General features: G+C 49.8%; 2 protein-coding genes across 9 annotated transcripts in view; both read right to left on the reverse strand.

Annotated features, from left to right (window-relative positions):
- Positions 1 to 2547, reverse strand: part of RPS6KA4 (ribosomal protein S6 kinase A4) — a 38590-nt gene extending 36043 nt beyond the window's left edge. The window contains exon 1 of one of the 2 annotated variants that reach the window (XM_083477533.1): positions 2067 to 2547. In XM_083477533.1, the coding sequence (XP_083333659.1) occupies positions 2067 to 2118 (52 nt within the window). In that variant the 5' untranslated portion in view covers positions 2119 to 2547. Of the gene's footprint in view, positions 1 to 1619; positions 1964 to 2066 lie in introns of those variants that run through there. The other variant, XM_083477534.1, reaches the window with a different exon arrangement.
- Positions 2548 to 6324: 3777 nt separating this feature from the next.
- Positions 6325 to 20408, reverse strand: part of CCDC88B (coiled-coil domain containing 88B) — an 81640-nt gene continuing 67556 nt past the window's right edge. For all 7 annotated transcript variants that reach the window (XM_083477496.1, XM_083477497.1, XM_083477501.1 and 4 more), the window contains 12 exons: positions 18314 to 18438; positions 17623 to 17746; positions 16512 to 16655; positions 16170 to 16331; positions 14728 to 15005; positions 13797 to 13940; positions 12915 to 13101; positions 11130 to 11275; positions 10440 to 10535; positions 9099 to 9244; positions 7565 to 7822; positions 6325 to 6809 (listed from right to left, as the gene is read on the reverse strand). In XM_083477496.1, the coding sequence (XP_083333622.1) occupies positions 6763 to 6809; positions 7565 to 7822; positions 9099 to 9244; positions 10440 to 10535; positions 11130 to 11275; positions 12915 to 13101; positions 13797 to 13940; positions 14728 to 15005; positions 16170 to 16331; positions 16512 to 16655; positions 17623 to 17746; positions 18314 to 18438 (1857 nt within the window). In that variant the 3' untranslated portion in view covers positions 6325 to 6762. The remainder of the gene's footprint in view (positions 6810 to 7564; positions 7823 to 9098; positions 9245 to 10439; positions 10536 to 11129; positions 11276 to 12914; positions 13102 to 13796; positions 13941 to 14727; positions 15006 to 16169; positions 16332 to 16511; positions 16656 to 17622; positions 17747 to 18313; positions 18439 to 20408) is intronic.

Raw genomic sequence — 20408 nt, forward strand, 5'->3', positions numbered from 1 at the left:
GTCTCTGTTTCTCATCTGTACAATGAACAGAAAAAAAGGCTTTACACACACACACTTACTCCAAGAGTGGTATCAGATACCATGTTTTATTTATGCCAAGGCTCAACCTTTCTTTTATTTTTTAATGGTGGGTGCTTTGCCCTGGGATTATGCAAATCAACAAACAAAAGTACCTCTGACGGAGGTGCTGGGGAACAGTGTAGTGGTTAAGAGCGGTAGACTTGTAATCTGGGGAACCGGGTTCGTTTCTCCGCTCCTCCACATGCAGCTGCTGGGTGACCTTGGGCCAGTCACACTTCTCTGAAGTCTCTCAGCCCACTCACCTCACAGAGTGTTTGTTGTGGGGGAGGAAGGGAAAGGAGATTGTTGGCCGCTTTTAGACTCCTTTGGGTAGTGATAAAGCGGGATATCAAATCCAAACTCTTCCAAACCTGTGTCCCTCCCCCAAGATGCTGTTGGACTGCAACTTCCATCATCCCTGACAACTGACCATGCTGGAGGGGGTTGATAGGAGTTGGGGCCCAACCACATCTGCGGGACTCAGAGCTGTCCCACCCTTGCCTTAAGAGCAAAGACCTTTGCCTCATCATCACAGCACTCACCAACACAAAGTTGTATCTGGAAGTGAAAGGTGAAGATGTTTGGATCAGAAATATAAGCCTCCCTGCAAGTTTACACCACAAAGCATGCAATCTTTGGTATCAACTACCCTTTATTATTCGCTATTTCCCCACCCCTCTTTAAATGGAGGATGCACGGATGGCCAGATCGTTTTAAGGGCCCCTCTCTTGCAGCGAGCCGACTTTTTTTTCAGTGGGGGGAGGAGGAGAAGGAGCAGATCTCTTACTCCAGACAGCCTTCGCCAGTACACTGTTCTCACAAACACACACACACACACCACTTCCCACCACCCACCTGCCAACCGCCTCCAGCCGCCCCTACGGCTCCCTCCCCTTGCCCCCACCTGCCAATCCAGGCGGGGGCGGGCTGGTGATTCAGCAACACCCACCCCCACTCCAGCTGGGTCGGGAGGCGGGGCGTGCATAAATTAGGGGCGGAGCTCCGCCACTTTGAAAGATAACACTCTCCCAGGCCCTCGGGTGGGATAGGAAAGGGTTCTCTTTCTCTTCCTCGACTCCCGACGTCTCTCCGCAACCCCAGGCGGGTCTAAGCGTTGCCCAATCGCGCCCTCTGTCTCTCGGCAAAGGTCTCCGGGCACAGCCGAGCCGGGATATCTGCTCTCTTTGCAAAGCTGGCTGTTTTAGCAAGGGCAGAAAGCAACTGGTGTCTCTCCTCCTCCTCCTGCGCCCAGGTCACGTTTATCCGCCCTCCCCGAAATCCTGTGCATCACCGCCAAGATGACTCTCGCTCTCCTCCCTTCCATCGACCCAGTTTATGCACCGAGATCTGCAGTAACCCCCGATCTCCATAAGCTCCTTTATCACGGACGAGAAGCGGGACCTGCGTGCCGTTGTCCCCACGGCGGACAAAACCCCTATTCCAGTTTACGCGCTCCAATTTGATCTCACTCCAAATATTAACGCCGCGCACTCCCGATCGTGTTTACACACCGCGATCGGCGCCCATAAGAAGCCGTGCAACCAGCCGACACCCCCCACCTCCTTGTCTCTCAACGTGCGCCTTCCTCGGATCAGGTCGATACGCCCCCCGATGCGTTCCCTGCGCTCCAGCAGCGCCCTCTCCTCCTCCTCCTCCACGCGCCTCCAACCGGGTCCTGAGCCGAAACCCAAGGTCCCACCCCGCCGCCGCCACTACGGTGCGCCCTGCTGGGGGTCATCTTGTCATTCCCGGAGGAGGAGACGCCGCCTGGAGGGTCGGGCGTCCTCCTGACCCCCTTCCGCAGATTTTCGTCTGCGGGACCCTCAACGAGCCAACCCCAGCCCCTACCCCGCGCGCCCCGCCGGAGATCCCATCCCGGGGCGCCCGGGCCAGCCGCTCCACGTCTCCAAGGACCGCCCGCGCGCGCGCCAAGGGGGACCCACCCAGCTGCCCCCTCCCTCCACACACACATGCCCTGCTCTCCTCCCCCTCGATCGCCTGGTTACCGTCAGTGAGAGGCAGCTCCACCATCTCCTCCTCGGCTCCGCCGTCCCCCATGGCCAGGCCGGCTTCTCCTTGCTCCCTTCCTTGCCCTCCTCTCGCGCTCTTCTCCTCCTCCTTCCTCCGCTTTGGTTACATGGTGCGGGCCCTGCGCTTCCTGGTGCAGCAAGCAGCCCGCCGCCGCCGCCGCCGCCGCTGCCTCCGCCGCCTCCAGGCCTGACTCAAGCGGCAGGAATGTGACAGCAAGCAAGAGGAGGAGGAAAAAGCCCAGGGAAATCAGGGGACCCGCCCCAGGGAGGGACAGGGGACCCCCTTCCTGCTTAACGCGCCCCCTGCCCGAAGTTCCGTGTCACCCCCGTGCCTGGATTCCCACCACACACGCACACACGCTCGGACTTCCTGCGGGGCCCGTCTCGGCCAATCCCAGGGACACGCTGCTTCTTGGGGAGGCGCGCGGTGTTTTTTCTCGCTGTCCAGCGCCTTGCACCCCTGCAGGAGCGCGATTGTTCCCGGGGATCTTCGCCACCTAAGTTTTACTCTGAGTAGACCCATTGGAATGAATGGAGCCAAATTAGGGGCTGTACCTGCAGCCAATGCTCGTCCTACAGACCCATTAGAATGATTGTACAGGACTGACTTAGGACCCTTCATTTCAGCGGGTCTACTCGGAGAAAAACTTAGGTGTAATATTTAGGCATGTCCATTTGTTTCAATGGGTCACAGGACTCCTCCAAATAGAGAGAGAGAGATAGATAGATAGATAGATAGATAGATAGATAGATAGATAGATAGACAGACACTGGATGATCCTGGTGGTCAGACACTGCCTCTCAGCCTAACCTTCCTCACAGGGTTGCTGTGAGGATGAAATGGGGAGGGAAAGAACCATGTTGGAGGAACGGTAGAATAAATATGTGATAGTTAAATAAATAAATGGGGAGGTTATACATGGCACATGGAAATGATGGTATGGTGTCTCTGCGCAGGACCCAGAATATGGGAAGCACAATAATAAGCCATCCTGCCACATGGAGACTGGCATAACTCTATTTATATATTATTTTGGAATTTATATAATTCTTTATTTATTAAACGTGCATACCGTCCTTCATCTGAAGATCTCAGGGAGGTTCACAGCATAAAAGTGGGAACACAAAATACATAATAAAACAAACAAATCAATAAATCCCTCCCAGATTCTGCTAAGTGGACTCTGCTAAGTGGACTCTGCCAGTTTCCCAAGGTCTCCCATGTAGATTGTTGGGATGGGAGATGGGGATCAGCCTGGGCAGGTCAGCTTACTCACAAAAACCTTTTTTTTTTTTTTTGTCACAATTGAGTAGAATGTTTTTGCTCCACCTTTGATTTTTTGTTTGTTTATTGCACTTATATTCCATCTCTTACTCCAAGAAGCTTAATGTGGCACACACGGTTCTCCCCCCCCCCCCCATGTAAGTAAAACCTCTAAGTGGCTTACAAAAAACAATAAAATATACAATAAAATTTACAAACAATACATTAAAAAAAAATCAAAATGCAATTAAAGCCAGCAGTTAAGCTAAAATGACAGGTTAAAACCCATGCCAGTTTTTGTCTGAGTGCAGGCTTGTCTAGACAAAAAAGATTTTAGCAGGCTCGGGAAACATTTTGTACAGTGAAAGCCAAGATGATCTATATAGCCCAAATGTCAAGTGGCGGCGAGGTCCGGAGGGTAAGTGTCACCGCGCTAAAATATTTCTTCCTTACAAGTGTAAAACAAATAGTACATGGCCCTTTTAATAGTGCCAGTTCTGCAAAATCAAAGTGGTCAATGAGCCATATCTGGGGCAAGGTGTTGCCTGGTGCAAGGTGCACAGAGCATTGGCTGGAATGGACAGAGAGGGATGGTGGAACAATAGTTAGGCTAGCTTGATTGTGTCAGCCGTAGCATTTTGAAACAGGAAGGAAGGGATTGTGCAAGGGAAGAGAAAAATTGGCAACTAGGCCATGAAATAGCCTGTCTTTGGCCTCTGCTGGTAGGAAATCAAAACTATGCTAAGGGGGGGGGGGAGCTAGTGGAGTGTAGGAACTTAAAGCAGACGTTGCAGAAGTGGCCAGTGTACTTGTGCTTTGGAAGTGCTGCACACTCAGTTTGCATCCTCACTGGGAACCAGATTTATTTGAAGCTCGCACCTCTCCCAGTTATGCTGTATTAACACTCAGTTGGGAGCCGCCTAGAGTAGCTGGGAAAACTCAGCCAGATGCAGTGGCGTAGCGTGGGGGGTGCAGGGGGGGGCCGGCCACACCGGACGCAACATCTGGGGGTTAGGGTTGGGGGCACAAATCCACGGGTTAGGGGGCGCAAATTACTTGCCTTGCCCCGGGTGCTGACAACCCACGCTACGCCACTGGCCAGATGGGTAGGGTATTAATAATAATAAATAATAATAATAATAATAATAATAATAATAATAATAATAATAATAATTTGCCTGTGATAGCGGTGGCTGCAGCTTTTTGGGTCTGGTGGGGCCCAAAGGCAGAGGAGCCCAACAGTAGGTGGTGCCAGAGTCAGTTACAGGCAGAGACAGAATTTGTAGAATGATACGTAAAGGTAAAGGGACCCCTGATAGAATGATAGGTAAAGGTAAAAGGATTAGTAGAATTGGAAGGGACCACAAGGGTCAATGTGGGGCTCAAACCCGTGCCCCTGAAATTAAGTCTCCACACGCTCTACCAACTGAGCTATAGATGGCTCAGTGTCTAGTTTTGCCGCCATGCTCCCCACTCCCTGCTCAGTTTTACAAGGGACAACACAGAGGTCTAGGGAGAGAAGACAAGAGCCTGTGCCACCCCACCCCACCTCGGACTAGATGTAAGAAGAAAGTGAAGGTGGGGGCTAAGTAAGGGCAGCTCAGGTTGGCGGGGTGCAAGCTTAAAACTGTGTACCTAGGTAGATAGATCAGGATCTACTGCAGTGGAGATGAGGGCATATGGGGCCTTCCCCACCAACATTGTCTGCCCTTAGCTAGCCCCCGCCTGCCTTCTTTCTTGCAGTCAATCCAGCATGTGGTCCTGCCTGGCAGCTTCCTCCTCTGTAGTCTCAGCATTGCCCCATGTAGAACTCACCGGAGAGGGGGAGGAGGATGGGGGCAAAACTAGGATTATTTGGCTCTGCCTATCATTGGCTTTAGGGGACGCGGGTGGCACTGTGGGTTAAACCACAGAGCCTAGGACTTGCTGATCAGAAGGTCGGCGGTTTGAATCCCCACGACAGGGTGAGCTCCCGTTGCTCGGTCCCTGCTCCTGCCAACCTAGCAGTTCGAAAGCACGTCAAAGTGCAAGTAGATAAATAGGTACCGCTCCAGCGGGAAGGTAAACGGCGTTTCCATGCGCTGCTCTGGTTCACCAGAAGCGACTTAGTCATGCTGGCCACATGACCTGGAAGCTGTACGCCGGCTCCCTTGGCCAATAAAGCGAGATGAGCACCAGAGTCAGCCACGACTGGACCTAATGGTCAGGGGTCCCTTTACCTTTTTATCATTGGCTCTGGTGCCCCCTGCTTTTGGCGTTGCCTTCCACACCACCAGACTCGATGAGCACCAGCCCAGACTGATCTCTGGGTTATGTGCCACAGGTCAGGCAGGGTTTCCAACTCTCAGTTGTTTTAAAAGCACATTTTACCTTTATACAGCAGGCTAGTTTCTATACATACTCTCTCTCACACGCCATTTCTATCCTCTCCATGCAAGAAAGCAAGAAGCATTAGTAGAGTTCAAGGACACATTCCTGCCAAGCTGATTTGCAGCAGCCATCCAGGATTTTCAACTGGATTTCCCCCCGCTAGACTGACCTGAAAATGCCAGGGACTGAGACTGGGACCTTCTGCATGCAAAACAGATGCTCTGCCACTGAGCTACGGGCATTCCCTGAAGACGTGGGAACATAGGAACAGCTCTTCCCTGTCGAAGTGATATAATGCTACTTTAAATGTGAAACGTAGAAGGGACATCAGCCAAGGTGTTATGTTACCAAAGGCAAAATAAGTTGGCACCTTTGTGAGCTCCTCTCCCATTCCCTGGCAGTAAAAATGCACTACTAATAATAAATAACAGTTTGCTGCTCTTTTGTGGCACGCTAAACCAGCCTCCTCACTCTCCCAAATGCTTGGGCCGGCCCTGCTTCTTTTGTGGGAAAATGATCTCACGCACCTCCTGCAACATCATGGTGCTAAACCAATGCGGCATTTTGTGCTGTTCACATTCCACTCCCAGAAAGACTGGATTGATAAATAACCATAAACTTTATTTTTAAATACATTACTTAACTGCAACAATTCGGGCCCTTCACCCTTCATACATATTACATACATCTATGGTTGCAGATGCTCAGACTCAGCCCCTCCCCACACCTGCTGTTCAAACTGGGTCACCTTCTTTAGAGGGTATTACATCACATGCTTCAAAATGCAGCGATCCAGTAGCCCTGCTGCAGTTGAGGGGAGGGAGAAGAGTGCTCCTGATCATCTGGCTGAGTGGGGACCTGGATGTCTGCCCCAAATTCCTGTCCTGACAGCCCCACTGCCCATAGGAATCTGTGAACCCACCCAAATGACACCCTGTGCTTTGCATTCATTTAATGCCTCCCCATCGTTCCAATAGGATGTTCACATCACTTCAGGTTTGGAGAATCTGAGAGGGTGAGCCCTCTTCGTCCACAACATCACGATGGACGCTCAGGGGTTTGTTCCTCCTCACCCAGTGGCGGTCCTGAGAAAACCAAAACAAAAACACACACAATGAATTGCAGAAGCTTTGTGGGGCAATGGGTGAGTCCATCTGGCTGTTAACCAGAAGGTTGAGCCCACACAGGGATGGCTGTGAGCAAGATTCCCTTCCAACTCCACAGTTCTAGGATTCCGTGAAAATATTTATTACAGCCTCGTATCCTTTTTTATTTTCTTGCTTTGATCTCTTCTTTTTCTCCTTTATTGTTGTTATTATTATTGCTTTATGTGTATTAGAAAATCTATCTATCTTCTTATCATTTTGATCCCCACCCCCTGCTCTAGGGTGCAGGGGCCTAAATTTGGTAAAAAATAAGGATTTATTTGTTATGAGCATCTCCTAACACATTCAGAAAACAGCAGTTGCAAAGGAACCACAAATTTCTTGCCAGAGGACCTGCTTTTCATGCTGGAGGTCCTAGGTTCCACCACCAGCACCTCCACTTAAAAGGATCCGGGCCTTTCCAGATTGTCACTATTCCCAAGTGAGAGATTCCATCACCTAACTGCGAATTCAGGTTACGCAACCAAAGCTGATTTGGAGGTCCTGAGCAAAAATAAGGCCCACTTTCCCAAAATGCAGACCTACCCATCCCTTTGCATAGGCTCTCCCATGGGCATAGCCAAGATTTTTTTTTTGGGGGGGGGCAAGGTTTTGTATTGATTTAGGGGGCAGGTGCCCCCTCCCCCCCCCGGCTATGCCCACGGGCTCTCCCCACCCCATCTCTCTCATCTCACCTCTCTCCTTGTCGCTCTTGGAAGTCTGGCTCGGAACTTCCCACTCTGCCGCCGCTTCTTCGACGGAACCCCCCAGCATTCCAAGACGGCGCTGGCGGAAGCGCTGGCGAGGGGTGTCCTGCTCTTCTCCTGGGCATTCCACCGCAGGCAGCCGTGAGCTCAGCCTATGGCGGCGGAAGGGCGTCTGTTGGCCATCCAAAACACTGAGGGTGCTGCTTGCTTTGCGGAGAGGGGCTGGTGAGCTGGGGGTGCTGGAAACTTTGAGGGCAGCGGGGTTAAGAGGAGAAAAGAGGCAAGTCAGGAGACAGCAGAGCTGGGCAGGTGGTGCCCCGAGAGAGAGAAGCCCCAAACCTCTCTGCAAGGCTCCATAATTAATAACCATTTGATTACTCACCCACCCTTCACAAGAAATTGAAATACAACACTAAAAGGCTTTTTAAAAACAACATTAAACACTTTGCTCCACAAATAAATCCTGCATCAAGAAAATTCTGCAACCTTGTTTACATTATGCCAATCTATATAATGTTTTGTTAATCTGCATCATTTATTCTGCATTTCATATGATTTATTTTAAATTTTGTTTAAATATTCATAAACTGCACTCCTATATAAAATTTCCCAAGGTGGCATACGGACTAAAAACATATTATTACAATAAAAAAGCTCAAGAATTATTTATTTATTTATTTGTCGAAAAGAAGGAGCACCGAATATCTTAGCCTCCTGGGCTAGAAACTTGCACTGTCTGTTTAAAATAACTGAAAGCTACAATTTTTGGGAGGGTGAATTCTGATCACAACATAAAATTCCATGCTTGTGCGGTTATGATCCTGGAATAAAAGCATCTCTGTCTGTGGTCCTAATTCCTTTCTTCCATTCATTTTTTGCCCTTTGGTGTAAAAACATCGCCAGGAGAGCTTACACAATTATAAAAAGGAAACAAAAATACCTTAATACACGCACAGGAAACCTGTGGGCCCTCCAGATGCTGCTGGACTCCAGCTCCCACCAGCCCCAGCCAACGTGGCAGATGTCAGGGATGCTGGGAGTTGTAGTCCAAGACCATTCTAGAGCAGGATAGGGAGATCTTTTTCAGCCTGAAGGCTGTATTCCCTTCCAGCAACCTGCTTGGAGCGGCGGGGGTCATGCCAGTGGTGTTTGGGGCCAAAAGCAAAAGTGGGGAGAGCAACAGATGTCCATCTTCCTTTATAATACATTAGGCTGCTTTACACACACCCATTCACACACCCTTCTCTGTCCTCCAGCCAGGCAAGCAGTAGGCATTATCAGAGTTCAAGGATACCTTCCAGCCAGGCAAAACCATTCAAGGAGCGTTGTGGCCTGGAGAGAGTTGTTGAGAGCCAGACAGAGAGGCCTGGAGGGCTGTGTTTGGCCCCTGGGACTGAGGTTCCCCCTCCCTGGTTCCAGAGAGCCACCACTTCTGCCCCCATGCCTTCCAATATACTAGTGAAAGCCGAGAGCGAAAACCTCTCCACTGCCCCTGCCACGACTTTCTCCTCCCTTCCTTCACCTGTCCCATCAGGCCCACGTCCATCCTGCCCTGTTAGGCTCTCGCTGCTCCCGGCCCCCTCAGCCATGGGGCGCAGCTGCTCATGGGGGGCTTCCCGGCGGTGTTTCACCAGCTTCCGTATTTTCTCAGCAATCCAGTTACTCTTCCTGTGAGGTAAAAAGCGGGTGAGATAAAAGAGTTGCGAAGAGGAAAGGAAAAGGGAAGCTAAAGGATGGGGTGTTCTGGACAGTTAACAGGAAGGACCTTCTACACCGAGTGCATCCCTGGACTATGGAACTGGCTCTCTCCAGAAGTGGTAAGTGACAGTCACTAGTTTGGATGACTTTAAAATACAGCTACATCTACTAGTCACGATGGCTATATTATCTCTGGCATAATCAGAAGCTGTAATCACAAGATTATCCTTGGAATAAGAGAGAATAAAGAATGGCCTTTTTTTAATCTGGTATGTGTTGGGAGGGTGAAGAATTAGCCAATTGGAGCATGCTTGTCACAAGCTCTGCTAGTGATATAAGAAAACATTGGGGTTAGCTTTTACAGCCCAACTCCCCATCAAGGGACCCAGTATCATTGTAGGTCAGAGAAGAAAGAGTAGAGGCAAGAAACAATTGAAAAATGCAAGGCTGATCTTTGTTTTCTGTTGAAATAGAATCCCCACCACCACCCTGCCTTGCAAGGAGGCGAGAATCCAGAACAAAGGTATGTGGCAACTTTTAAAGACGTTAGAAATTACCCAACCCTCAGCCTAAAACCACTCAAAAGCATCATATGAGTGTCATAGAAAGAGGCGGGTCTACAACAGAAATTTGAGTGTGTCACTTGTCTCCTGTCTGTCAAGACACCTGATAATGCTTGCTGATTGCCTTTTCCAGCCCAGCCCATTCTTTTGAAGTGGTAAATATCTCAGTTCTTGAATCCATTGCCACAGGCCTACCCATTCTAGTGATAAGTTTATCTATTTGAAGGATTTGTAGGATTTTTAAGTGAAAAGAACTATTGGGAAATGTTTTTCCAAGATACTTCCTTCTACTCCATAGAAAATATTTGGGTTCATTAAGAGAGTCAAGATGGCTTCAGGATTGCTCTATAAACTATAAATCTATTTTCCCCCGGGAAATATTTCCTAATTTTTGAAGGGTGAAGGATTCATTTTCTGTGCGTGGGGTGGGTGGTGTCCGCTATGTGTGCACCTTAAAAATTTGTGTAGCACTAGGATTTAGAACAGAAGGTTGGGGAACCTGTCAATCCCTCCAGATTAGCTGTGCTGGAGGGGGCTGATGCATTAAGGGTTCTTATGAAGACCCCAGGGACTAGAAGTTGCCAAATTATTCTTGGACTTACTTGCCACGAGGAAGTGCTGGCTCCAGCACCCGGTACTGGTCCATGATCTTCTCCACCAGCTTCTGCTTCTCCCGACGCAGCTCACCCAGTTTGTCTCTAAGGAAGAAACCGAGTGGGATTTAATGCCAAGGTCCTCCAGGCTGCAGAGTGTGCTGGAGGTGTTCAGGACAGCACAGAAAACTTCAGAGGAGGCCCTTATGGAGTTCTTGTCTTGGATGTGCAGGCATCTCCTAGAGCCACACAGCTATCAGCTACCCGGTGTCACACACTTGCATCTGGCACTCAGTTTAATCAGCACTGAAGGCAACCCACACTTGCAAAGAAACAAGCAGGAACGACTCTAAGGGCTGTTCTTTTGCAGCTACAGTTTTAAATGACAAACGTGGAGGGAAATGGTCTTGTGGGCTAAATCAGGACCCCTGGTGGGCCAAATCTGCCCATTGGCCTAGTGGTTTCCCATGCCTGCTTGGCAAATTGAATTTATTCATCAACTGATCAGCTACTATTCCTTTAATCAATAACTACCGTAGCTTTAGGTCTATTTCCACTTGTTTTAGTGGCATGCATTAATTTGGCATGTGGGCAAGAGGTTCCCCACAGATTTCATTCATACATCAATCAGCTACAATTTATTCATTCTACTTAGCACCTGTCTCTACTTGTTTCACAGGTGGGTTGTCTCCCACTCACAGGTACTGGCGCTGCTCCTCTTGGAAATGCTCCCGGCTCTCCATGCTGTGCTCCAGCAGGCGTCTGTTCTCCCGGCTTAGCACCTGAATCTCTTGAAGAAGGTGTCGGTTCTCCTCCTCCTGGTTCCCTTTCAGCTGGGCCAGCAGCTACGGGTTGTGGGAGGTGGGGAGAAAGAGCATCCAGTTAACGGGTGGAATTAACACCCACCTGTTAACAAACACACAATGCACGACACCATGCATGCTACCAACTCCACAAGCTGACTCAACTTGCTACGCTGGCACAGGGATTCTGCTGAAAAGGGAACCGCTGCATTTAGGGCTCCCCGTCTCTCCTGTCATGTGTGAGGATGCTCACCTTTGTTGTGATGTCAGCACACCATTTCCTTGCCTCAGCTAGGAATGACGTGATGCAGGAACGCACCATGTGATGACAATGTGAAGGGTTTCTACACTATTGAGGTGTGGACATGTCCTCTCCATCTCTCCATGTCTTTATTAGCAGTATCCATATTGGATGTAAGCCCTCAAAAACCTAAATATTCAGAGACATGCAATTTCATGTGGCCATCCAGACCCCTTTATATGGCCCTTGCAACTAGGCCCAGAGGCAAATTTAGGGCAGTGTGACTAGTTCCACTGCACTGGGCGCTGAAGCCAGCGGGTGTTGCAACTATGACATAGTTAAATGGGCAGAATGGAAGGCAAGAGGCAATGGGGGTGCCGAATTTTGGCCTTGAATTTGAAAGACCAAAGCCTGCCCCTGCTAGCCCACACCCACTCTCCAGGCCACTCCCCTTGCTGGTTCTGTTCTGCTCCTTCCTCAGTTTCATTTTTGTCTGCCCGGAATGTGCTCTTGCACTGTGACAATGCTTCTTGCTTGCCTGTCTGCACGGAGGCTGGAGAGATGGGTGGCTGTAGAAACCGCTGACTTCTGCATGGCTGGAATTGAGCCTACTGTACAAAGGGCAACAGCCCCGTCCATTAGTCCACCCACGTTTGCCCCAGCCCCACCCACGCTAGGAATTCTAAGAAACCCCCAAATCAGTGCAGTTTTGAAAGGTTCAGTCCTCCATCTTGATTCAAAATGGCACCCACCCAGCTGCATCCAAACACAGGAAAACCTCTTCCTTGATCTCAGGAACCATCATTTGAGATTTGGTTATGATCTAAGAGGTGTCCAAATGCAGAGAATGAACTACTTTTGAATAGAGGCATTCCCTCCTGTGGGTGAGACATTGGGGGATGCCTCTTTTTAAGAAGATGCTGGCTGTAACATATGCCTGATTCACGTGAAAGTATTATATTATAACCAGCATTCTCAGTGGTTAGAGCCAAGGAACAGCTTTCCCACTGCAGACATGGACTAGGCCAGTATATGTGAAGGAGCGTCTCCACCCCCCATAGTTTTACCCGGACACTGAGGTCCAGCACCGAGGGCCTTCTGGCAGTTCCCTCACTGTGAGAAGCCAAGTTACAGGGAACCAGGCAGAGGGCCTTCACGGTAGTGGCGCCCTCCCTGTGGAACGCCCTCCCACCAGATGTCAAAGAGAACAACAACCACCAGACTTTTAGAAGACATCTGAAGGCAGCCCTGTTTAGGGAAGCTTTTAATGTTTGATGTATTATAGTATTTTAATATTTTTTTGGAAGCCGCCCAGAGTGGCTGGGGAAGCCCAGCCAGATGGGCGGGGTATAAATAATAAATTATTATTATTATTATATTATTATAGGCCAGAAGATGTGTGTTATGTATAAGGGGAGGGGATGGGGAAGGGATCCTTACTTCACACTGTGTGCTCAGGCGCCCTAGCGCCGTGTCCAGTTGCTGGTTCTGCTCCTTCAGGGCGTTGCTCTCAGCCTCCAGCCTCGCATGCTCCAGCTGTAGGCTGGTCACCCGGTTCTTCATTCCTTGAAGCTCTCCCTGGAGGTCGTCCCGTTCACGTTCTGTCCGGCCCAATGCCTGCTTCACCCTGGGGAATCATAGAATCATGCAATTGTAGAGTTAGAAGGGACCCCAAGGGTCATCTAGTCCAACCCCCTGCAATGCAGGACTCTTTGCCCTACGTGGGGCTTGAACCCACCACCCTGAGATTGAGTCGCATGCTCTACCAACTGAGCTATCCCAGAGTAGATGGCTGGGAGTGTCACAGAGCGCTTGCCGTGTACAAAGGAGGTCCTTGTCCCCTTGGCTTATCCAGTGGTGGGGAAACTCAGGTCTGGAGGCCAAATGTGGCCACCCAGGCCTCTCTATCTGGCCATCGGGACTTTCCCCAGGCCACGGTCTGCGCTGGCTCTACTTCCCACCTTCCGGGGACACATTTTGTCCAGGGACAGATTTGTAAATGGGGGGACGGTCCCCAAGAAACGGGGATGTCTGGTAACCATACCCTAGTGCCAAGCTCACCCCATTTCCTCAATACTGCACAGGTGTAAATAAAAGATGGTGGTCAAACAGGTCACCTGATATCATTAGGCACTCCGGCAATTGACAGGTGGGCAGCTACACCCACCTATCTAACTTGGCCAGTGGGGGTGAAGGGGGAAAGAGCTTGGCCTGCCAGCCAGATCCAGTTGTCCACTGCTACATAATAAGTATCGGCAGGTTTGGGGCATGCCCACAAGGGCTGGCTCCCACCTTCACCCCTGGCAGACACACCCTCCTTACCGCTCATGCTCCTCCTCGAGGTGCCCATGCAGTGCTGCCAGCTCCCGGTGCTGTCGTTCAGCTTCCTCCAGCCGCTCCTTTTGCCCCCGAAGTGCTTCCTCCCGCTGCTCAAGGCCAGTTTTCTGCCCCAGCAGCTCGCTGTGCCTGCGGGAGGAGAAGGCTGGGTTTGACTTAGGCAGATGTGCCATTTAGGAAAAGGCCTTGTGCTCCCCGCAAAATGAAAAACACTGGGGGTTATGTTGCTTCTTGTTATTTCTGCTCAGCACTCTGGTTCCAAAGAAATCGTTCTCTCACGTTCTCCTAAGGCGTGGGGAATCTGTGGCCCTACAGATGCTGTTAGGACTACAACTCCCATCATCCCCTGCTGGCTGAAGGGGGCTGATGGGAGTTCAACAGGTTCTCCATCTCTGTTCTCAGGGGATTACACAAATTCATGGAGGATAAGGCTATCAGCGGCTACCTGTTATTCATAATGATAGGTTATAAATATAATGAACACGTAGTGTTGCCTGTGGTTTAGAGCAAGGATGAGGAACATCAGGACCAGGGGCCCCATGCGGCCCTCCAGACATCTGTATCTGGCCCTCAGGACTCTCCACACAAGCCACACCTCCTCTCCAGTATTGCTCCACCCCCTCCTCAAGGACATTTCCCCAGCTGGAGTGTCTCCTCAAACTGTGATAAATTGGCACATCTAGAATATAGCTGACTGTATGGAGGTAAAAGTCACATAGTTCAATCCACTTTTGGCTCATCACTGGCCCTAACCTGCCTCACAGGTGAGGATAAAATGGGGAGAGGAAGAACCACATACATCACCTCAAACTCCTTGGACGAAAGGTGGGATATAAATGTAATAGAGAAATAAATAGAAATAGACCCCCCCACACACACACACCAACAACTTACAGATTCCCTGTCCCAGATTTACCTGCCCTGCAGGTCACGGTGTTCCTGCTCCAGGCTACGCAGCGCCCCCTTGAGGCTGGCATGTTTCCCCAGCAACCCCTCCAGGTCAGATCCCTGCCTCTCGTGCAGCACCGTCAGGCGGTCGTGATCACGCAGGAGGGCATCGTAGCGCCCCCGCCACTCCTCCCTCTCCTGCTGGGCACCCCGGGCTTCTGCCTCCAGGACAGACAGCCTCTGCCGCAGCTCCAGGAGCTGGGATTCCAGTAGCGTCTTCTGGGAACGCAGAGATGCTGCCTCCACCTGCCAGGATTGCAACAGAGATATGTGAGAGAGAGAGAGAGAGAGAGAGAGAGAGAGAGAGAGAGAGAGAGACGGGCACATTGTAAGCTCCTTGGGGCAGGGAGATTTAATCAATCCAATGACAATTGCTCATACAATCCTGAACAAGTAAATTCAGCTGATTCACTCTCTGTTAAGTATATATAGAATAGCAACCGTAGGCTACGTACACAGCATACATTTAAAGCATATTTCCCTCCCCAAAGAATCACAGGAACTACAGTTTGCCCCATCAGCTAGCAGAGGGAGGAAGAACAGGAAGCCATTCGGGATTATCATGGAGACACTTTCAAATGGAAGTCACTTTTATTAATATTTCTTCTCTTTTGCTTTTTGCTTTTTTTATACTCATTTCTTTGCTTTTACCCTCCCCCCTCCTTTTAGCCTGAGTGTGAAAGACATGTTGGATTTTCTGCTTGAATCCAAGCCTGTGACTATGGGAGAAGCAAGACTTTCTGAGGTGTTAATGCTGTGAGCCCCACCATCGTGGGCTCAGGCTGCATATATGTGTAAATAAACCATATATAATAAAGATATGTCTCCAATATGCATAATTCCAAAGGAAATACAAACCCTGGGTAAGCGCCTGGACCCCCTGGAATCTTGCACCGCTTGAAGACAGGGGTGGTGTGCGACATTTTATTACCATTTATTTTTTAATCGTGTTCTAAAAAACTGGCTCAAGCCAGTTTTCACATGAAGCAATTAAGAACAATTTAAAATGCAAAAAAGCGAATACATTCAGAACAAAACCCTGTCTGAGTAGACGCTTGTGGTGAAGACCCATTTATTCAGCTGGGAAAGCCTGTTGGAACCAAATTGTATTCAGTTGCTTCCAGAAAGTGCAGGTAGTGGCTTACCTGTTTTATCACAACAGGGATGCTATTCCACAGAACCGAGGCAGCCACCCTAAAAGTCCCACTCCAAGTTACTACAGAGGGAGCTTCTGAGATCTTTGGAACTTGCAGCAGAAATTATCCCACAGGCAGCAGCATCTACTAGGTGTGTAATATATAAGTCAAGGGTCTTCCTGTGCTCCATAGACTTGAGAAGGTGGGAAGACCTGGATCCGTGTTCCCAGGAATCAGCTCCCATCCCAGGGGCAGAAGAGGCAGGGGTGCTTACCTGCAGTGCGCTGTTCTGAGCCTGCCACCTCCCGCTTTCCTCCTTCGCATCGGAGCTTTGGCCCCGCAGCCCCAGCAGCGCCACCTGCAGGCTGCTGACTTGCGAGTCCAGCTGGGCGAGACGCTCGGTTAGCGCCGATTTCTCGGCCTGCAGAACAGCGTTCTGTAAAGGCAGCATCCGGGTGAAATTGGTATGGGGTAGCAAAGTTGGAAGGCCTTCCACAGATGGCTGGGGAAGTGATCTCCCCAAAGACATACAGCTCTGGACCAGTTCTAGAACTTCACCGATCTGGGGCCCTCCAGAGGTTTTGTACCACAACTCCCATCGTAGCCGTCTGCTCACCTTGCGTTCCACTTCAATGAGTCTCGCACTCAGGGCCTCGTTTCTGGCATTAGCCTGGAGTGGCAACGGGCCTGGGTTATGTTTACTCTGTCCCTCCTGGGTCACAGCTGGCTCCTCCAAAGGAACAATAAAGCCACTCTTTGCCTGGGGAGAGGAAACAAAAGTCTAGTTTTGGGGAACACCAACCTCTGTGCCTGAGGGGAATTGCACTGCAGTGGTTGAGGCCTGGGCTCAGGCCCAGCCGATACCCACACACAACATCCTCAGGAGCTGCCAGGGCTCCATAACTGGGCCATCGATTGCCCCCAGGTAGACTATCTGAACTTGGCAGCTGTGTATCATTTCAGTTTCCTACAATGATCCCATGACAAGGGCATTGTGGGATATTGAAATGGTGGCTCCAAACCACCCAGCACACTAAAACCACAGAATGCCGTCTCTCCTTAGGGCAAGGATGGGCAAACGTTTTCAGAATGAGGGCCACATTCTCTTCTGGGCAACCTTCTAAAGGCCACATGCCTTTCGTGGGAGGGGCCAGGAGCAAAAGTGGGCGGAGCAATGAATGTAAATTTTCCCTTTGTACAGAAGGCTAGTTTCTACACACTCTCTCACACATCCAGGGAAGCTAAGAAGCATTATCAGAGTTCAAGGACACATTCCAGCCAGGCAAAAGCACTCAAGGAAGGCATGAAACAAGGCCGGTGAGGGGTGTGGCCTGGGAGAATGAATGTGGCTGAGGAGACGGTGTTGTCAGAGGAAAGCCCTAAGGGCCAAATATAGGGGCCCGGAGGGCCACATTTGTCCCCTGGGACTGACATTCTTCACCCCAGCTGTAGGGCCCCCTCAAACCTAGAATGAGCCTTGCCCGGGCTACACGTGAGACAAAACAAGGTGGTAACAAGAGGTAAAATAGATTGCACCACTTCAGACTGTAGGTGGCAGGCTCACATTTTGTAATGCTAACTTGCACTGAAGATGTATTCAAAAGTAGCTTTCCCCTCTTGCAGTGGTACAGTCTACGCTTCTGAAGTCAGGACACTACCACCTCATTCTGTTGCTGGGCATGAGCCCAGAAGAGCCCTGATGAAAGGACACCTTTCCAAGTTCTCACCTGATGGTTGTTTGTGTGTTGCTGATTGAGGGCACGTAGTTCCTCAAGCTGCCTCTTGAGTGCGCTGTTTTCCTCCTCCAGTTCCATCTTCTTCCCATTAGTAGGTCTCTTTTGGTTTTCCTCACTATAATGCCAGGAAGACAGGAAACATACATTAATCCCAGGGCTTGCCAACATGGTACCCTCCAGACATGGGGTATACATTTCCCATCATCCCCAGCCAGCATGGCCAATAGCCAGAGATGATGGATGTTGTAGTCCAAAATTCCCTTCAGTCCAGTCAGGACAGCCAATAGCTAAGGATAATGGGAGTTTTAGTCCAAAACATCTGGGAGGCACCCTGCATTAATAATAATAATAATAATAATAATAATAATTATTATTATTATTATTATTATTATTATTATTATTATTAGGGGTTTTTTTTCAACAAGCAGGGAGCCACTGCAGAAAAGGCCCATTCTCATGTTGCCATACTCTTGTCCAGAGGGCCTCAGAGGATCATCACAGCGTCAAGGTCAGTTCATATGGGGAGAAGCGTATGAGGCATACTAGTTTCACTTATTCAGACAAGGGATAATCCACAGCTGTCCTCTTCAGAAATTGGCTGGGAGAATTCTGGCCTGGTATGCAAAGAATTCTGGACAGTTGAAAACCCTAGCTTAAATTGTGCCACCACTCGGTAACCGACCTGTGGTGCTTCTGCCTGCTTTGCATCCCAGCCTGTGGGCTCTCTTCCTTCTTCAGCAGCTGCTCCTTCAGCTGAGCCAAGACGGCTTCCCTCTCCTTCCCCTTTGCCTTCTCCCTCTGGAGCTCCTGCAACAATTGGCATCATTTGAAGGGTGAGAAATCGAGGGGGTTTGGGTTCTTTGAAGCAGTTTCTTTGCACCATTCACTGATCCCTTACAATGCATACCTGTCACCTTATGTCTACGGTTCAAATGTATTGTTATTTTAATATGTTGTAGTTCCTACATCAACACTACTGTTATTATTATTAAATGGGCTAGGTCAGAGGTCTGCAACCTGCGGCTCCGGAGCTGCATGTGGCTCTTTTACACCTTTGCCGCGGCTCCGGGACGGATACTAGCGAGGGGAGGAGGCGCATTGTGCGCCCCGACACTCCCCACTGTGGCGGGCGCTGTACTGGCTGTGACGTTGCATGGGGGCGGTGCATGCGTTAGTCACGCACCGTCCCAACGTCACCTTCCTGCCCGCTGTCAGATTGGAGGGCAGCGGCGCGCATGCTTTAAATGTCGCAATGGTTTTGCGGCTCCCAGTTGTTGTTTTTCTTCGGAAACGGGTCCAAGTGGCTCTTTTTGTCTTAAAGGTTGCAGACCCCTGGGCTAGGTGTAAGTGAGGTTAGGACTGAGGCCTAAAAAACATCCTCACTTTGTCGATTAGGTTTATTCAATCCGGCCCTGAACCCTGGAATAGCTGCAGAGAACAAGGGCGTGGAGTTCCACCCACCCAAATTGTTGCGAAGCTGGTTTGTGAAATAGGACAGCTCATAGTTATACGGAACTCACTCCCACAGGAGACACTGATGGCCATTAATTTAGATGGCTTTGAAAGAGGATTAGACAAATTAGCAGAGAAGACAATTTATCGAGGGTTACTAGCCATGATGTGTATGCTGTGCCTCTACAGTCAGAAGCAGTGATGCTTCTCAATACCAGTGACTAGCAGAATACTCTTGTCCTTGGGACATGCTTGCGAGTTTCCCACAGGCGTCTGGTTGGCCACTGTGGGAACAGGATGCTGGACTAGATGGGCCATGGGCATGATCCAGCTGGCTCTTCTCACATATCTATGTTCTTAACAATGCGTCAAGCAGTGGTATTTCATAACAAAGTGCAGGATATAATATGCATTTTGGACAACAGTTGTGTGAACACAGATTAAAAAGCCAGGACTGGAAGCAAAGCGAGCGCACGGTAAACACAGCCCTATTTGCCCACATTATTTTGCAAAAGGATCAGCAACAAGCAAGGCTCAGTCTGTGGTCCACCAGAAAGTGGTACAATTAATCTACTTGGCTTTATTTTATAAAGCCTCTGCGGCTGTTCTTGTCCTGTAGTGCCCTCTAGCGGGCAAAGCCAAACAATAAAACACTTAACATATGCAAGCAAAGTACCGTATTTTTCGCTCTATAACACGCACCCGACCATAACACGCACATAGTTTTTAGAGGAGGAAAACAAGAAAAAAAATATTCTAAATGAAACACTGGATGTATGATTTTTGTGGTTCATGCTGTGGCCACAGACATGTGATCTGACGGTGAGTTTGGGGTAGCCCAATGCAAAAATCCTGAGGATCCATGTGGATCCATGCTTTGTAACCACGTTTTTGTACCACTGCGGCCCCAGGCAACAGTGGGTGCGTGATTTTTTTGGTGCAAGCTGTAGCCATGGACATGCTATGTGATCTGATGGTGAATTTGGGGTGACCCAGTGCAAAAATCCTGAGGATCCATGTGGATCCGTGCTTTGTAACCACGTTTTAAGTGGGGAGGGAAGGAAAAGCACTCAAGGGACAAGGAACACGCGTGGGGTGGGTGGAGAAGGATGCTGCTAATAATGCAGAAGAGGGGTATAAGAGGAGAAGGCCCCTCTCCTCTCCCGCTTTGCTCCTTTAAAGCAAGCAGGCTCTCTGCCCCTCTCTCCCCACTCAGTGGCTCTTCTCCCGCTTTGCTGTTTCAAAGCGAGCCACGGAGGAGGGAAGGAAGGGGAACCATAGATCCTCTGCTCACGACTGCAGCAGATCCCCCCGCCATCCGTAGG

The sequence above is a fragment of the Podarcis liolepis genome (genome assembly GCF_965112155.1).
Source record: "Podarcis liolepis genome assembly, chromosome: 15".
NCBI lineage: Eukaryota > Metazoa > Chordata > Lepidosauria > Squamata > Lacertidae > Podarcis > Podarcis liolepis.